The sequence below is a fragment of the Pinus tabuliformis genome, chromosome 9, assembly GCF_031772625.1.
Source record: "Pinus tabuliformis cultivar Carrire ecotype Pingquan chromosome 9, CPIR1, whole genome shotgun sequence".
NCBI lineage: Eukaryota > Viridiplantae > Streptophyta > Pinopsida > Pinales > Pinaceae > Pinus > Pinus tabuliformis.
In genome coordinates, this window is record NC_142307.1 from 817,796,022 (window position 1) to 817,812,190 (window position 16,169).

At 33.6% G+C, this 16,169-nt stretch overlaps 2 protein-coding genes across 2 annotated transcripts; one reads left to right on the forward strand and one right to left on the reverse strand.

Annotated features, from left to right (window-relative positions):
• Window positions 1-522: 522 nt before the first annotated feature.
• On the reverse strand, window positions 523-1,550 carry LOC149151300 (uncharacterized). The gene is made up of 2 exons (XM_089443110.1): window positions 1,515-1,550; window positions 523-1,416 (listed from the first exon to the last, which is right to left on the reverse strand). Exons 1-2 carry the CDS (start codon window positions 1,548-1,550, stop codon window positions 523-525), a joined length of 930 nt encoding a protein of 309 aa, XP_089299236.1.
• Window positions 1,551-6,809: 5,259 nt separating this feature from the next.
• On the forward strand, window positions 6,810-8,262 carry LOC149151301 (fasciclin-like arabinogalactan protein 21). Its single transcript, XM_089443004.1, has one exon. It carries the CDS (start codon window positions 6,853-6,855, stop codon window positions 7,999-8,001), a length of 1,149 nt encoding a protein of 382 aa, XP_089299130.1. The 5' UTR covers window positions 6,810-6,852; the 3' UTR covers window positions 8,002-8,262.
• The last annotated feature ends 7,907 nt before the right edge of the window (window positions 8,263-16,169 follow it).

Below are 16,169 nucleotides of genomic sequence, written 5' to 3' on the forward strand. Positions count from 1 at the left end.
AATTTAGAGAGAGTGGTTGAGAGAATTTCTCAACCATCACAAACCAATTTCTCAAATATGGAATGTAAGCATTAATTCCAACATTCCCCCTTAATGATTACATTACATGAAAATAACAAAATAATCAAACTTATCAGTAGATGCTCCATCAAGTTGCCTCATAACCCTCGGAAAGGTGTAGTTGGCAAGTTGGATTCCCGAGTTCCCTTCCTCAACTCCCGAATCAAGGACCTCCCGAAGTCAATTACTGGACAGCATCCCAATCTGTCGCATAACCTCATTAGGAAACCACTTCCACGTCTACCACTAATGAGGGATCCTTCCCTAGATCCGCAACTGCCATACTATCTGGACAACCATCCATATTGAGCCTTACTACTACTTCTTGATTTCTTCAAAACATTTTATAATAATGGAAATTAAACTAATATAATCACAAATGTATTTTCCATCTGTTCTCTGTCCGGCGTTGTAATTGAAAAAGTAACTGGCATTGTCCACCCAAACTGACGTTCTCTGAATTTAAGGACAAACACCACTCTGTAGTTGGTATCCGGAGACAAAAGCCTGCAGTCGATTTGACCACGAACCTCCAACCACGAAACCACTGTTAATTCCGCAAGCACCTCGAATCTGGAGTCGTGTCCGTCTCCACGAGCAAAACGCCAATATCATTCGTCGTTGCCCCAAATGATAGTTAAGGCTCTTGCAGATAACATGTAACCCAATTTCGATGGGGATCCTTCCAACCAAGCCCTCTTCGTGCCCATTAAACAGAGGACGGGGAGAGAGCAGAGGAGCTTCTGCCAAATTGGTAAATAAATCGAAAGACTCGAACGAATCGTCCTCCACCACTGTATTTTCGGACTCACCAACACCTTCGGTTGGTGTACAAACCGATGAGGAATAATTACTAGTATCCGCTTCCCCTGGTAGATCGACATCTGTGGACTCAAAGCCTGAGCTAATTACTGTTAATAATTGATGCGAGGAGGGGGGCTCATTACTTACAGGAGGGTTTCTAGGGCTTTTCCTCTCTTGTTTTCTGAAATAGAACTCAACAGCTGCTTCTTCCGCAGCAACCTGAATGTCGTGCGGAGACAAAGAAAGTTGCCGCAAAAGGTGATCAATCATCTCTGAAAAATTAAGCAACACTTGCTTCTTGCCCTTCAGGTAGAACTCAACGACGTTGTAAGCTCGAGCGGCCATCTCTGGAGTATCGAAGGAGCCGAGCCAGATTTTGCTTTTCTTTTTGGGTTCCTTGATTTCAGACACCCATTTTGATAGGACACAGAGATCGTCCGAATTCGGACACAGATTTGAAGAGCTTGGAGACAACTGACAGTCTGCTAATGTCGCGCGGCATAGTAAAGGAGAAAATGGCAGATATACAGCTCTCTGGCAGGTCCAGCATACCTGTCTCGCGTTTGCGTTCAGCACCGGGCATTAAAAGACAAAAATAAAAACAACGTCGATTATGATGGACAAACACAAAAAAATGGATTTGGACTCACAATACACAGGCCTCTGATCCTGTGCTCTGATACCATGATAGAAACAGCTAAAATCACACAATCACAAAAAACTCAAACATATATTATGCACAAATGGTGTATGTGCAAAGACACTCACACACAAATTACATTCAGATCACTCTAGTAAATAGAGTTTTTGAGATCCAACTTATTCCTAATTTAGAGAGAGTGGTTGAGAGAATTTCTCAACCATCACAAACCAATTTCTCAAATATGGAATGTAAGCATTAATTCCAACAAGGGATGCGTGTCCTAAATTTGTATCTGCTTTTGTTCATGGGCGAACTCCTCCCCGACGACATTCTAGAGCAAATATAGTCTCCATCCAAGATCCAAGAGCTACTTGAATTGACGGGCAGACTCACCAATGACGCCAGAGATTTCCAGGAATTTGTAATTGAAATTAAGATTTATTTTATAAATTATCCTTACAACTTTAAATTATGACTAATTTCTCCCTAACCCCCTCTGAATTATTTTTCATTTTCCACTATGAGGGACGAGAAGGAACATGGGCAGATAGCGTCCGGCGTAGAGTCTTATGTAAAAGACCATCCTGAATCAAGTATTGAATATGGTTTAAACAATATCAATGACATCCTTGATCATTCCTTTAAGGAATTGAATTGGGAATTTTTAAACCATGAGGTTGTGCCGCCGTGTTGCAAGAAGTTCACTGTCGGTCTTGCAATAGCCATGCAATTCTTCTTCAAATATAAACATGGATTTTCTACTTATAACAAGGAGATAAAAGACCAAATATGGAAAGTTCTCATTGAGCAGGTCCCATTCAGAGTTTATTTATTTACAACACAAGATGGTTATTTGTACCAATTGTTTCCTTTGCGAGTTTTTTTTTATAATTGGTTCCATCTGATTCAAGGGTTTTATAAAATGCTTTGATGACTTCCAGTAAAGATCTCAGTTTGGAACTTCACATTATGGAGAACACGTTGACCACATTTTATCAGATAGTTTCATAATGTGTGATTAAAGAAAAATGTTTCATACTATCTAAAGAAAACGAAAGTGTTTACGAATTACGTACGGATTAAGACAAACGGAGGAGAAGTGAAATATTTATAAATATCTAAGGGCGTTAAGATAACTAAGTAAATGTAATCAATGCATTTTATAAATATTGTATTAGGACATTTTACTTTATAAAGACATTCATTAATGTACTTGGATCTGGTAAAATTTACAATGAGGAAGTAAGGTTCTCGCTATTTTCTATTTCTATATGAAAGTAGAAATTTATTTTTAAATTTACTATAGATTTGATTATATAAATATCACCCCAAAAAAAAGTTATTAAGAAATCTGTATTATCCATTTAATAATTACTTCTAATATAATAATTACTAAATAATAATAAAATATATGTAAATTCTGTATATATAAAATTTTATGTTATGAAAATTTCATTTTTTCATTAAATTTGGTAACTTTTTAATCACAAAACCATGGGTTAAAGTCTAAAACCATAATACCCATGTAAATACAATAACTTATTTGCAAAGTCACCAATATACCTGACATTTCACAAAGTAAATATAAATTATTACATTTACACTTGAGGTAAATGTAATAATTTATTTATGGAGTCAAGGTTAAAATACTCATCTAACATTTCACAAAGTAAATACAATGATTCATTTGCCCACTTAAGGTTAAAGTAACATTTCCTTCTTACATCCTCTCATTACTTATGTAAATTTACTAACATTTCCTCCTTACATCCTCTCATTACTTATGTAAATTCACTAACTTTTTTAGTGAGTTAACATATTGACTTAACATTTCACAAGTTAAACACAATGATTCCTTTATAGACTTAAGGTTAATGTCACATTTTCCTCTTAAAATGTTTGGGATAACTTAGGACATCCCCTCATTACCTATATCTACATCTAAACTTTATGTAACACATGCATAACCAAACCTTACACTAGTATACCTATTTACATGTCTTTAAAAAAGAAATTAATTCTATTAAAGAAATACTCATTTACCTTTGGTTAAAAAAGAAATCAATTCAATTACAAAATATTTCTTCTCTTTTTTTGTTTTTTTTTTTTTTTTATTATTGGTATTACTTTTAGAAGTCCATGGGAATGCACTTACCATGTCCAATTCTTATTTTGAAATCTCTTTCCCCCCTACTACATGATCCATTACAGTGTGAATACCTTGCAATCATAAAAATACATGATACATCACCTCAAACACATGCCTCTAAGATGTCTAAGTTAGAGTACATATCCACAAGGGCACTCTCCATCTTCCTCTATTGGGGCATAACTTTTCAAATTTAAATATCTAGGGCACTCTCTTCATCTTCCTCCACTATCTAAGCATTAACAACTTATGCTACATCCACATTTTTAGATCATAGAGAATTATCAACCTAAATTTCTAAGTTTAGATCCATATCAAATAACATTTCCATATTCAATTCTTACAACAACTCATAACCATAGTTTAAACGCAGGTTGTTAAGAATAAATAATACCAAGAAAAATAATAACAAAATGCACTCAAATCATGTACACATAATTGTACTTAAATTTATTCCTTATAATAATTAATACCTTTCTTCCTCAACTAAATACAATGATGAAATCATTATCATGGAATATAAAAAAAATATATATTAAAAAAACTGATTACATCTTAATCCAATACACATTTTATATATATATATATATATATATATATATATATATATATTAAACACAATAATTTAATTATTAATTTTTTATTAAATTAAATATTTATTTTTAAACCCCATACATATATATATATATATATATATTTCCATTAAAAATAAATTAACATTCTTTTCCATGAATATCTTAACCTTTTCATTAAAACAATTTAGCAATAAAAAGTAATCGATAAATTTATATAAATGGATTAAAAATACTTCATATTAGATGAAATACTAAGAGTGAGATAAAATATATTTTTATAATGATTAAAGTTCAATGATACTTCAAGTATTATAATGGTTAAGGTTCAATCATACTTAAAATATTATAATGGTTAAGTTCAACATATTTCAAAAAAAATGTTTTATATATATATAATAAAATAATATTAATATTTTTTTGTAATATTTTCAAAAAAAATAATTATTTTTTTAATTTTATTTTGGCATATTCCCTTAAAGTTTTAAGCAAATTTCAATTATAGAGGTACTAGTTATCTTTATTTGCATTGCATACTTTAGTGTTTGCATTCTCTAGAATTTTATTGAAAGCTTATATTGTATTGTTAGTTTAAGGATGATAAGGTATACTTATTTCTTTTATTGTGAAGTTTGTTCATTTTCAAAGGAAAAAAAAATAGGTTTCTTCTTGAAAGCATATGATCCCATTGTTATTGCTCTAAAAATGACAAGGACGGACAAATTGTCTTTTAATTTTAGAGTAAGATCAAACATTGTGTTTGATTAACTAAAATCTAATCTTCCAAAAAGAAGAAGAAGAAGAAGAAGATTAATATAATCCAAAATCTAAAAGCACGCGAGTACCCTATATAAATTATGGTAAGAAGTGCGAATGTATGGAGTGACTTCCTTCCTCTATGTGGATTTAACTTCGCCTTCATGGCTCCAATGAGTCAAAGTAAGGTGACATTTGGAGAAATTGTGAAACTATGGTTGACCATGTAGAATATCCAACTATATTTGAGGATGGTTAATTATGTTAGCCATGATGACCATGGCCAAGTATCATTTAACCAAGTTCATCCTGGTTGAACATGGTTGATGGTGACCATGGTTGACTAATTCAACTTGAACATATTCTTTCCATTAGAGTTCCATTAATTGAGTGGAGAGGCTCACTCTGCAACCCGATATGATTTGTACATCTTCTTTCCATAAGAGTTCCATGAAATGAGTTGAGAGGGTAAGAAATGGGAATGTATGGAGTGACTTCCTTCTTCTATGTGGATTTAACTTGGCCTTCATGGCTCCGATGAGTCAAAGTAAGGTGACATTTGGAGAAATTGTGAAACTATGGTTGACCATGTAGAACATCCAATTATATTTGAGCATAGTTAATTATGTTAGCCATGATGACCATGATCAAGTATCATTTAACCAAGTTCATCATGGTTGACCATGTTGTTTGTGGTTGAACATGGTTGATGGTGACCATGGTTGACTAATTCAACTTGAATGTCTTCTTTCCATTAGAGTTCATTAATTGAGTGGAGAGGCTCACTCTAAAAGGCAATATGATTTGTACATCTTCTTTCCATAAGAGTTCCATTAATTGAGTAGAGAGGCTCACTCTATAGGGCAATATGATGTGTAAGGATGTCCAACCGTCACCAAAGTTGAAATCCTGCTTATGCTGGTCAAAATAAAAATTTTAAAAAATCTAAAAAAAATAAATTAAAATAACTATACAAAACATTTAAATAATGTCAACTCATAAAAAAAAATTGCACTTGAAGAAATTGGATCCCTCTACTCATGTTAGATCTGTATTTAAGATGGATCTATGATGGTTTAACATAAGGAATTACGTGTGACTGTGTGACCCAATTGATATTGAGATAACATCCACTTCGTCATCCAACACATTATTTTGTAGACCTATGCTTTCAGCCCCATTCCTTTGATATTGAGATAACATCCACTTCGTCATCCAACACATTATTTTGTAGACCTATGCTTTCAGCGCCATTCCTTTGATATTGAGATAACATCCACTTCGTCATCCAACACATTATTTTGTAGACCTATGCTTTCAGCGCCATTCCTTTGAAGATTCCGTAAGCCTAGCCTTTGCAGAAACATTATGCTTGAACTACTTGAACCATGAGTGAAATATTAACCTATAAAAATGTGAAAATATTAATTATTATTTTGAAATTCTATATTTAAAATTAAACATGATGTAAGATTTAAAGTTTTTTTAATCACAAATTTTGTATATTAAAAATGAATATTTGTTTGTCATCATTACACTGTCACGGAACTAAAACTCAATTTAAGAGTTTTAAGAGTTTTAAGTTAATTTTGTTTTAAACAAACCTGTACATCATTTTCAGTTATCAAGAGACCCTAAGTCCTGTCACCCTCATAATAACTATACTGACATTCCACGCATGCCATCTGTTGTACAGCACGGCAGCGCCCAGTCCTCCACTTGTTACGGTTAAGCATTTCTGACACGCGCTCTTTTCCTCAATCCTTGTCCGTTGCATTTAAAACCAGAAGCGTACGATGCGAAGCGGAATACAGTAAAGCTCGATTTCTTTTTGTTTCAAGCCTGTGGGAGTACTGCACGCGATAACCATGGCCATGATTCGGAAGAGCGTTTTTGAGTTGATTGTCCTCTGTGCGCTGTGTATGTGCAGGTTTCCTGCGATGGCAATGGCAGCCGAATATCCGACGCAGCCTCAAGAGTTGTCTAGTCCACCTCCGTCTTCAACAATGGAGAAGCCTGTGAAAGCGAACCCAATGTCGCCAAGGCAGCGAGAGGAGCAGCTGAAGCAGATCCTGGACGACGCGGGCTACAGATCTCTGAGCAAGCTCGTTGGAGAATTATTAACACAGGGAATTATTGTCGATCGCTCTTCGCCACTGACGCTGTTCGCACCCAGCGACGAAGCCTTCAAGAAATACATGTTCCAGTCGATGGACCCGCGTCGGATTCTTGGCTATCACACCGTGAAGGGCCTCTTTTCGTCTCCAGATCTTGCTAGGCTACCCGTGGGGACGAAGCTCCATACAATTCTTCCAGGCCACTTCCTCGCCGTAACCGCCGCTCCAGGAACGCGTGAATATTCCACAACATTGGGAATTCGGGTGGAGGGAGTAGAAATCAGCCACCCTGACATGTTCAGCGACGGCCAGTTCTTGGCCATTCATGGCATCGACACTTTCTTTAAGGCGGAGGAAGAAGAAGATTCCGTTTCTGTGAAGGCGCGGTGGCAGCAGGAGCAGCTGGGGAGGAGGAGAACGACATATCTGTTGGAAGAAGCGACGATAGCGCTGAGAGACAGAGGGTACAGCGCTCTTGCCATTGGCCTGCGTCTTGCGCCCTCCATTCTTGGATTCGACAACATCACCGTGTTCGCGCCCGACGATAACTCCGTTTTCTTGGAGGCGGGCCAAGAATACTTCAATCTTTTCGGCTACCACGTGCTTCCCAATCGACGCTTTCTCTACGCCGATCTGGCCCGTCTGCCCACCGGCACCACATTGCAGACGCTCGTGGCTGGAGATCCTTCATCGTCGTTGCTGGTGACCACCAACTTCTCTTCTTCTCCTTCTCTTGGAAAAGAAGACACACAGGTTTCAATCAATTATGTGTGCATCCACGACCCTGATGTTTTCTCCAACGCTTTTATCGCCGTCCATGGCATTCCTCGTTCTTTTCCTCAACTGTTTGCTCCTGCTAATTCTACCCCATTATCTTTTGCCTCTCTCCCGCAACTCTAGCTACCCACCCCATCCATGATTTCTTGGTAATCTGGTCACGGTATACAGCAGTGTACAATTTTGCTGCAATTTATTTGATATATTGGTAGTATTTCTCTTAGTTTACAATGTAAGGTAATTCTGATGAAGTGGCTGACATTTCTTTATACGGCTTTTTCAATGTTACAAGTCCACTCCAGTGATGTACCATTTTCGCTTGAAGTACCTTAATCTGCTATGCAGAATTATAGGGTTTGCCAATCTATATACACTATTCATTCTCACATCGGGTAACAGCTCAAGCTCTCTAGTTATTTTCTATACAAGTTTTTTTCCAGAAGAAAAAAAACCAAATATATTATATTACAGGAAATATAAAGTCATGTATACAGCATAACAGTATTGCCTGGACCACAGCAAAAACAGATAAAACCCATGTATGAGGCAAGGATTACAGATGATCAGGTGGGTGGAGTGGATAATCTCACACCAGAAAGAAACAAAAAAAACTATGAAATCTCCATATGAAATCTCTATACAAGTTTACATGAACGATTGTTCAGGAATCTTTTAATGCAGAATTATTCCATCAAATCTCAACTTAAAATAAAAATTATTCCATCAAATTTAAACTTAAAATAATTGCAGAAATGCATTGTGGTGGTGTATAATGGAATAGGGGTTGAGGAATTTTTAAATTATCAATAATCAAAATTTTAATACATAATTTAATTAATAATATAGAAAATATGTCAATAATGTTTCAATTGTTTTGATATGTTCATATTTTTAAATTATGCAATTTGGTTGGGGTTTTTAAATATTAAATTGACAATTAAAAATAATTTCTGTTTTAGGAAATTTAACAAAAACATTTAAAAAATTCAGGTCCTTATTTTTCCATCTGTCGGCAAATAGTTCAAAAAAAAAAATTCCTCTTTAAGTCGTTTATATTTAATAAAAATATTTAAAAAATTCAGGTCTTTATTTTTAAATTATGAATAATCAAAATTTTAATACATAATTTAATTAATAATATAGAAAATATGTCAATGTTTCAATTGTTTTGATATGTTCATATTTTTAAATTATGCAATTTGGTTGGCGTTTTCAGATATTAAATTGACCATTAAAAATAATTTCTGCTTTTGTTTTAGAAAATTTAATAAAAACATTTTAAAAATTCAGGTCCTTATTTTTCCATCTATCGGCAAATAGTAAAAAAAAAATCCTCTTTAAGTCGTTTATATTTAATAAAAATATTTAAAAAATTCAGGTACTTATTTTTCTAGTTAAAAAAAAATAATAATTAATTTCTTCTTTAAGTAGTTTATATTAGAATTAAGTTTGAGAAATTTTTAACAAATAATTGAAAAAATATTAATCTCTTCTTTAAGTGGCTTATATTAAAATTAGATTTGAGAAATTTCCAATTTATAATTTATAAATGATCAAAATTTAATAATCTCAAAACATTCTTCTTTCTCTAATACATGAGCCCGCCAATAATAATAAAAAAATTCTAAATAATTTTTCAGTATCCGTTCTTATCTTTAATTTATTAAAAAAAACCATGCAACGATACTCACCTTTTAAATTTTAAGTTTTAGATATCAAGTTGACAAAATGTAATAGGAACATTTAAAACATCCAGTTCCTTATTTTTTCATCTGTCAGCAAATAATTGAAAAAAAATTAAAAAATAAAAATACTCTCCTCGACGCTCCGTCTGTTCATCATCGCTAGACGATGTTCATTGACCTTTCTTTCCTTTATTTTTTTCTCATGTATGTGTATGTACACCTATTATAAACCTTTTTTTAAATTTTTACATTTTAGGGTTTTTTTAACATTTAGATTTACATATTTTTGGTACTTTATATTTATAATGGTTTTACATTTATTATTAGTTTTTATAATTTAAAATAATTAATAAATAATTATGAGTAACTTAATTATTAATTTTCTTTTTTTAATTTTTATCCATTATCATTGGTTTCTTATTTAAATCTTTTTAGTTTGAAATAATTTAAAATAATTAATGGATAATTATGAATAACTTAATTATTAATGTTGATTTATTTTTATCAATTATGATTTTTAAATCTCTTTAGTTTGAAGTAATCTCTGTCAATAGTAATACATTCTTTTATATTTTCTATAGAAATTTACACAACTATAATATAATTGTTATAAAGTTTTAAGAAATTAATCAAATATTATTTCATCGAATTTGAATTGAGAAAGATAATATAATACTTCAAAACTTTCAATAGGGTTTAATGGTTTCTATTTATTTGCTTAGAAAGTTTTAATACGTTTTAATAATGGTTTCTATTTATTCGCTTAGAATGTTTGATTGTATGATTAGCAGATTTCTTTTAGGATTTTAATGGTTGATAATGAAATAATTAGGTCTTACATTGTAATTTGTGGGGTGTGGGATTAATTGATTAAAGTAATGTGGGTCAATGTTTTGTTGTTATTTGAGAATGTTTTGTTTTGGCAATCGTTTCCATCATATATTGTTATTTTGGCTTTTGTATCTTAGCACTCGGTATAATGAATAGCACTTCCGCGTACTATACACATGTGGCTACCCAACAATTTGTCTTAAAATTATAATAGAATATTAAGATTTGCATATTATCTCTAGCCACTGCTACCATTGATATGTTGCGCAAAGAGCGGATGTGTGGATTTATACATTGTGTCGAGCCTAAAAATAATAATGAGCAATATTATATATCAGTTTCTTTCACATATCCACACTCAGCGTATCTGAACTCCGCAAAAAGAAAACTTCATGTCCACAATGAAATCTTCCTCCCCATAATCTGCTTATCTAATTGTGGTCATATTATTTTAATAATGAATTGATTATGGGACATGTTTCATGCCTTACATATCATTTAGATGTTTGTGTTTTTCACAAAGTTTAATAATATAATTTATCAAACTATTTATTTCTTTAATTAAATATATTGATTTAAGATGCCAAAATAAAGATGTTTTTAAAACTATTTATGCATTTGTTTGCGCATTTCAACATTCTTCCCAATTCATCAAAAACCAATAACATAATTGTACTTGTTTGATCAATTTTCTATTTCCAAGTTCGAATATGCATGATAAATCTACATGCTCTGCCAATTGCATTTCTTTCAATAGTCATGGAAAGAATTGCAATGACAAAAGAACTTTCAATATTGATACAAATATAAATAGCACACTTAGTAAGTAATAACTAGATTACATGCAATCTGAATAAAGCTCATAATTCATGCAATTTGCACAAATAGTAGTTGATGCTTTATTATTATATTCAATGTGATTGTGTCTAAGAAACCCATATAACATGAAGAGATCTACCCACATGAATTCTAAAGCAGTACTGTTGAAGCAGTGATAATGGTTACATTGTTTCAGAAATCTCTCTTCATATGTACATAACCTAGCTAAACACAAATCTCACACTAAGTAGTTTGCACGTACTTACGTATTTTACATAACAAATCCTAGAGTTGTTCTCTAATTTCTTATCTTTAATGGCTACTATCTTTGAGCATTAAACAAACTAATATTAGAAACATATATCTTTTTTTATATTGCATTACAGAGGTCTCTTTGCTTCTTCATTGTCCTCATTCACAATAAGATGATAACTAAGCAGACAAAACAAATTGTGCTATAAATTATATTTCCATAAAGAGTGCATCTATGACCTATGAGTATCTCAGAAATGTCTATTGAACTTGTTGATTCATTCCTTCCTCTGTACTGAACTCTGGTCTTTGATATTGTAAATATTATGGGTTTATTAGGTGATGTATATTGTGTCATGTTGCTTTCTATAACATTGAAACAAGAATACTTAAACTTCATCCTCCATTTCATTTTTAGATTCTGAACAAGGGTCCATATTTCATTCGTCTGTGTTCCCTTATTCATTCTGACCTCAACAACACTTACATGAGAACTTGTTACAATTTCTTCACGAATAAATAAGAACCAAGGAACACAAACTAATAGAAATTCAATAGCCTTGTACACATAGGCTCTAAATATATAATGATTTTACCATTACTCTTCTAGGGATGCTTATGATTTCAATAGTACTTGCCATTAAGATTTGAAAAGATATTTGTTAATCATAGGACTGAGGCTTGATTAATCTTTTAATATTTTCTAATCTGCGATGCAAGAAGTTAATATGTACAGAGCGGTAATGTATGCAGATTTATAAAAAAGGAGGGAACAAAGGTCTTACCGCACATATCATTCTTTTGCACATCCTTCTAGTAAGCTAGAACATATACTAATTGGATATTGATTCATTGAATAAATGCCAAAATACTAAAGACTATTTTATAATATCAATGGGTACAATATTCTTGATCTGTTAATAAGCGGTAAGAATTACACAACACATTAATGCTATTAAGCATTGGAACGATGTTCTTATTGCATGTTGATTCACCGAATAAATTCTTTTGTTGGTAGGGAAGGAACCTTTGGTTGATCGTATTATTAAGCCTTATTTATTAATTTAATATGATATTAAGCACTTGAAATATGTGATGATTGCATGCCCTGCGTGTCATGAGAGTTTAATTAAATCTACATAACATTTCACCAAAAGCCATGAACAGAAGAAGTGTGTGAAACATATTGTTTCAATTTGTTATAATGGATACTAGTTGCAAAGCCCTGTGCATCTTCTTAAGTTGTTAACAAGCAGTAAATGATACTAAGCGCTTGAACGATGTGTTGATTACGCATCGATTCATTGAATATAAATGCTGAAACAACTATTTTACAAATATTGATAAAAATGATCTTCTTGATATGTTTACAATGAATTATCATTAAACATTTCATCAGAGTAAATGTTATTAAGTAATTGAATGATGTAAGTTACCTATGTGCAGTGTAGAGGTGTTGAGGAAGCTTCCATTGCATAGAAAAAATGTGCGAATCGAAAGAAGTATGCAAAGGAGATTCACACATTGTTTCAATTTGCTGTGAAAGACACTATCTACGAAGACCTATGCATATTATTGACTTGTTTACAAACAGTAAATGCTATGAATCACTTGAATGATGTGTTGATTACATGTGGATTCGTTGAATAAATGTTGAAAACACTACTTTATAATATCAATAAATACGATTTTATTGATATGTTTACAACCAGTGTTCATTACACAATGCATGAGACTAAATGATATTAAACACTCAAGCGATGGCTTGATTATGCATCGATTCATTGAATAGCTATTAATAGTACTACTAAGCCTTAATTACTTTTTCAATGTTGAGTGCATAATCATTTGCAGTGTAGTCGATATCTGTCATTGTTCTATTTCGACACAAATTTCCCATATATGGTTGCCTTGCACACTTGTACTTTCTCCCATGCTCTGGTACAAAATTCTTTCAATAGTTTACACGTCACTTGTTATCATTACAAATACTATGTGATATAATATGTTATAAACATGATTGTTTATTGATAATCCTTGGTTCTATTGGTATATCATTACAAATATTACGTGACATAATATGTTATAAACATTATTGTTTATTGATAATCCTTGGTTCTATTGGTATATGGTTTGACGTGTACAAATGATATGGATAACATGATTAATTTTGTCCCCTGTAATAATGACGTGTGTTAATCGGATAAACATCCACATTGATTCTTCGGTTAAGATAAATTTCATCGTCTTATGAATTCTACTAGGTGTTGCTTTGGGCAATACGTCACTACATGGAATGCAGAAGTGCCGAGATAGATTTCATTGCGCTTCTTCCACACTCCGCACAACTTTAATCAATTAATTAGCGGTAGAGACAGGGACTATGTTGCATTACGGCTATTAATCTTATTTTAAGAAATTATTGATCATAAAAATAATGGTTGTTGATGGACCATATGTTACTTATGTTGTTGACATGAGATGACAAGGATTAAGATTAAATTTAGTCTTATTAATATAATATATATTTTATGTTATGTTATAAGACAAGGAGAATGAACATGACAAAGAAACCAAAATCCTTTAACAACCTAATTGTTGGTACAATTTTTTTGTGAAAAACACTGAGGGTGCAAGGAAACCTTCTCCAAATCACACTCCATTAATATAGGTAGACCTTTTGCAAATATTCTCACTTATACAAGAAACCTTCTAATTAGGGACAAGTTAATATAGGTTTTATCCAATACCAAATCCTTCTTCTTGAAACATAACTACCATGCTTGTGATGATAGAAAAACATGTATTTTCTATTTCCAAAAGAATTTTGCACACCATCTTGATTTAATAGTATTTAATATTGATCTTGGAACATATTATTTAAATTATATGGCATTGTATAACAATCGATAAAATAAAGTTCATTTATTATATTTCTTACTAAGCTTATATTTTAACTTTCATGAAATATCTTAGAATATATTTAGTAGTAGTCACAACTCAAAGGTTGAGATTCATCTCAAAAATAGTTATGTTATAATTATTTGAATGGAGGCTTCTATGAGTAGAAACATTATAAGAGTCTTCTAGATCCATCATATATACATGTTTCATGAACATGTGTCATGGTTTTTTGGGCATGTAGTATTAATAAGCCATGGTATTGTAACAAAGCATTAAAAAATGTCATATCAACAAGTGTCATAACTTTTGGGAATATAGAGTTAGTGAACCAAGGTATTGTGGCAAAGCAAAGCATATTTATAGGTTAAAATTCTTTAAGGTTAAGTGCGGGGTGAATTTCCATGGCTAAAAATATTTATGGTAAAGTGTTAAAAAATGTTAGTTGGGTTGGTTTGGTGAACAATTAGTTTACTTGGTTACATGGGTTCAAGTCTTTTGAGACACGTTGTAATTAGCCTATTTAAGACGTGAAATAGTTGTATCCCATATAATGTTTTTTTATAAATCTTTATGGTTAAAAATATTATTATATATTTCAAATCAAACCCGTTTTATTAAAAATAAAACCCATATATTAAAATGAATCTCCATAATTAAAAATAATATTACATATTTTTTTTAAATACATATATATATAAATTATAGATAATAATTTCATAAAAATTAACTAAAACTCTTTACTTTTTAAATCAAAATCCCCTGGGCGGAGCTCGCGGCGATGGCGGAACCCTAGCTAGGTTAACACTGGTTTTGTTACAGGTTCACTCAGCTAACCATGGCGACAGGCACCTGGGCGCATCGGGATCTCACACCTGGGCCCTCTGAATATGGTCAGGGCTGACCACCTGTCAACCGACAGTCTTCACCGTCTCCCGCGGATTGGCACTTGGTCACGGACATTGTTTTGGTTTTTCCCCACCTGAGGTCCCCCCCCCGTTTGGCACTTTCTGGCGCTGACCTCCGTTGTGCTTCCGACGGCCTCGTGTTCGAACCCTCCACAGGCGCTTTCACCGACAGTTAGCATGGTTGAAGAGGACATTGTTGATTATGGGGAGGACCCCATGCCGAACCAAGAAATATGGGCACATACCAACCATCAGCCGATGATTCCGAGGAGCGTTGCGCTTGGGTATTTGACTGGCTCTTCTTCACGGCCTCCGCACCAGTCGATTAAAGGAAAAGATAAATCGCCGGTATATGCCATCCCGGACACCGCACCACTCGACACCCCGCCCCTATCCCCGGCGACTCTTCAGATTCTGGGTACTTGCCTTCAAGTGTCGCCATCACTGGACGCTCCTCTTCAACAGCATTACCAGCCCCCCTACTTCCGCCCCCGCTGCCACCCCCCCCATCTAGCTCCCATTCCCCCTCGGTCTCATTTATGCCGCTGGGCCAACGAATGCCCCCCCCCTCCTCCGGCCCTTTTCTGCAGGGCACCGGCTCCTCGGATCCTCGTTCTCCTATTCGTTCTGGCTGTTTCACGACGCCGGTTCCAGCGCGTTCGGTGGGCTCAACTCAACATAGCTCCACGGATCCGTGTCGCAAATTACTCAGGGAGTCCCTTTCTGGCAAGCGCTCGGAGAAGGTTACGAAATGAAGGTGTCTACGAGCTATTGACTCCGGCTTCAGGGTTCACTTTGGGCCTGAAGCTCCGCTGCCTGATATTATGGATGCTTCTCGCAAGGTTCTGGTTGGTAGGGTTCGCGAACGCACATATACGGCGGAGAGACTCAAGAT

Bases quoted from the DNA above. Each gene is read 5' to 3' on its own strand.
- LOC149151301 (XM_089443004.1), top strand. From the start codon at position 6,853: ATGGCCATGATTCGGAAGAGCGTTTTTGAGTTGATTGTCCTCTGTGCG.
- LOC149151300 (XM_089443110.1), bottom strand. From the start codon at position 1,550: ATGGTATCAGAGCACAGGATCAGAGGCCTGTGTATT. The intron at 1,417-1,514 runs GTGAGTCCAAAT...AACGCGAGACAG, and splicing joins GGATCAGAGGCCTGTGTATT to GTATGCTGGACCTGCCAGAG.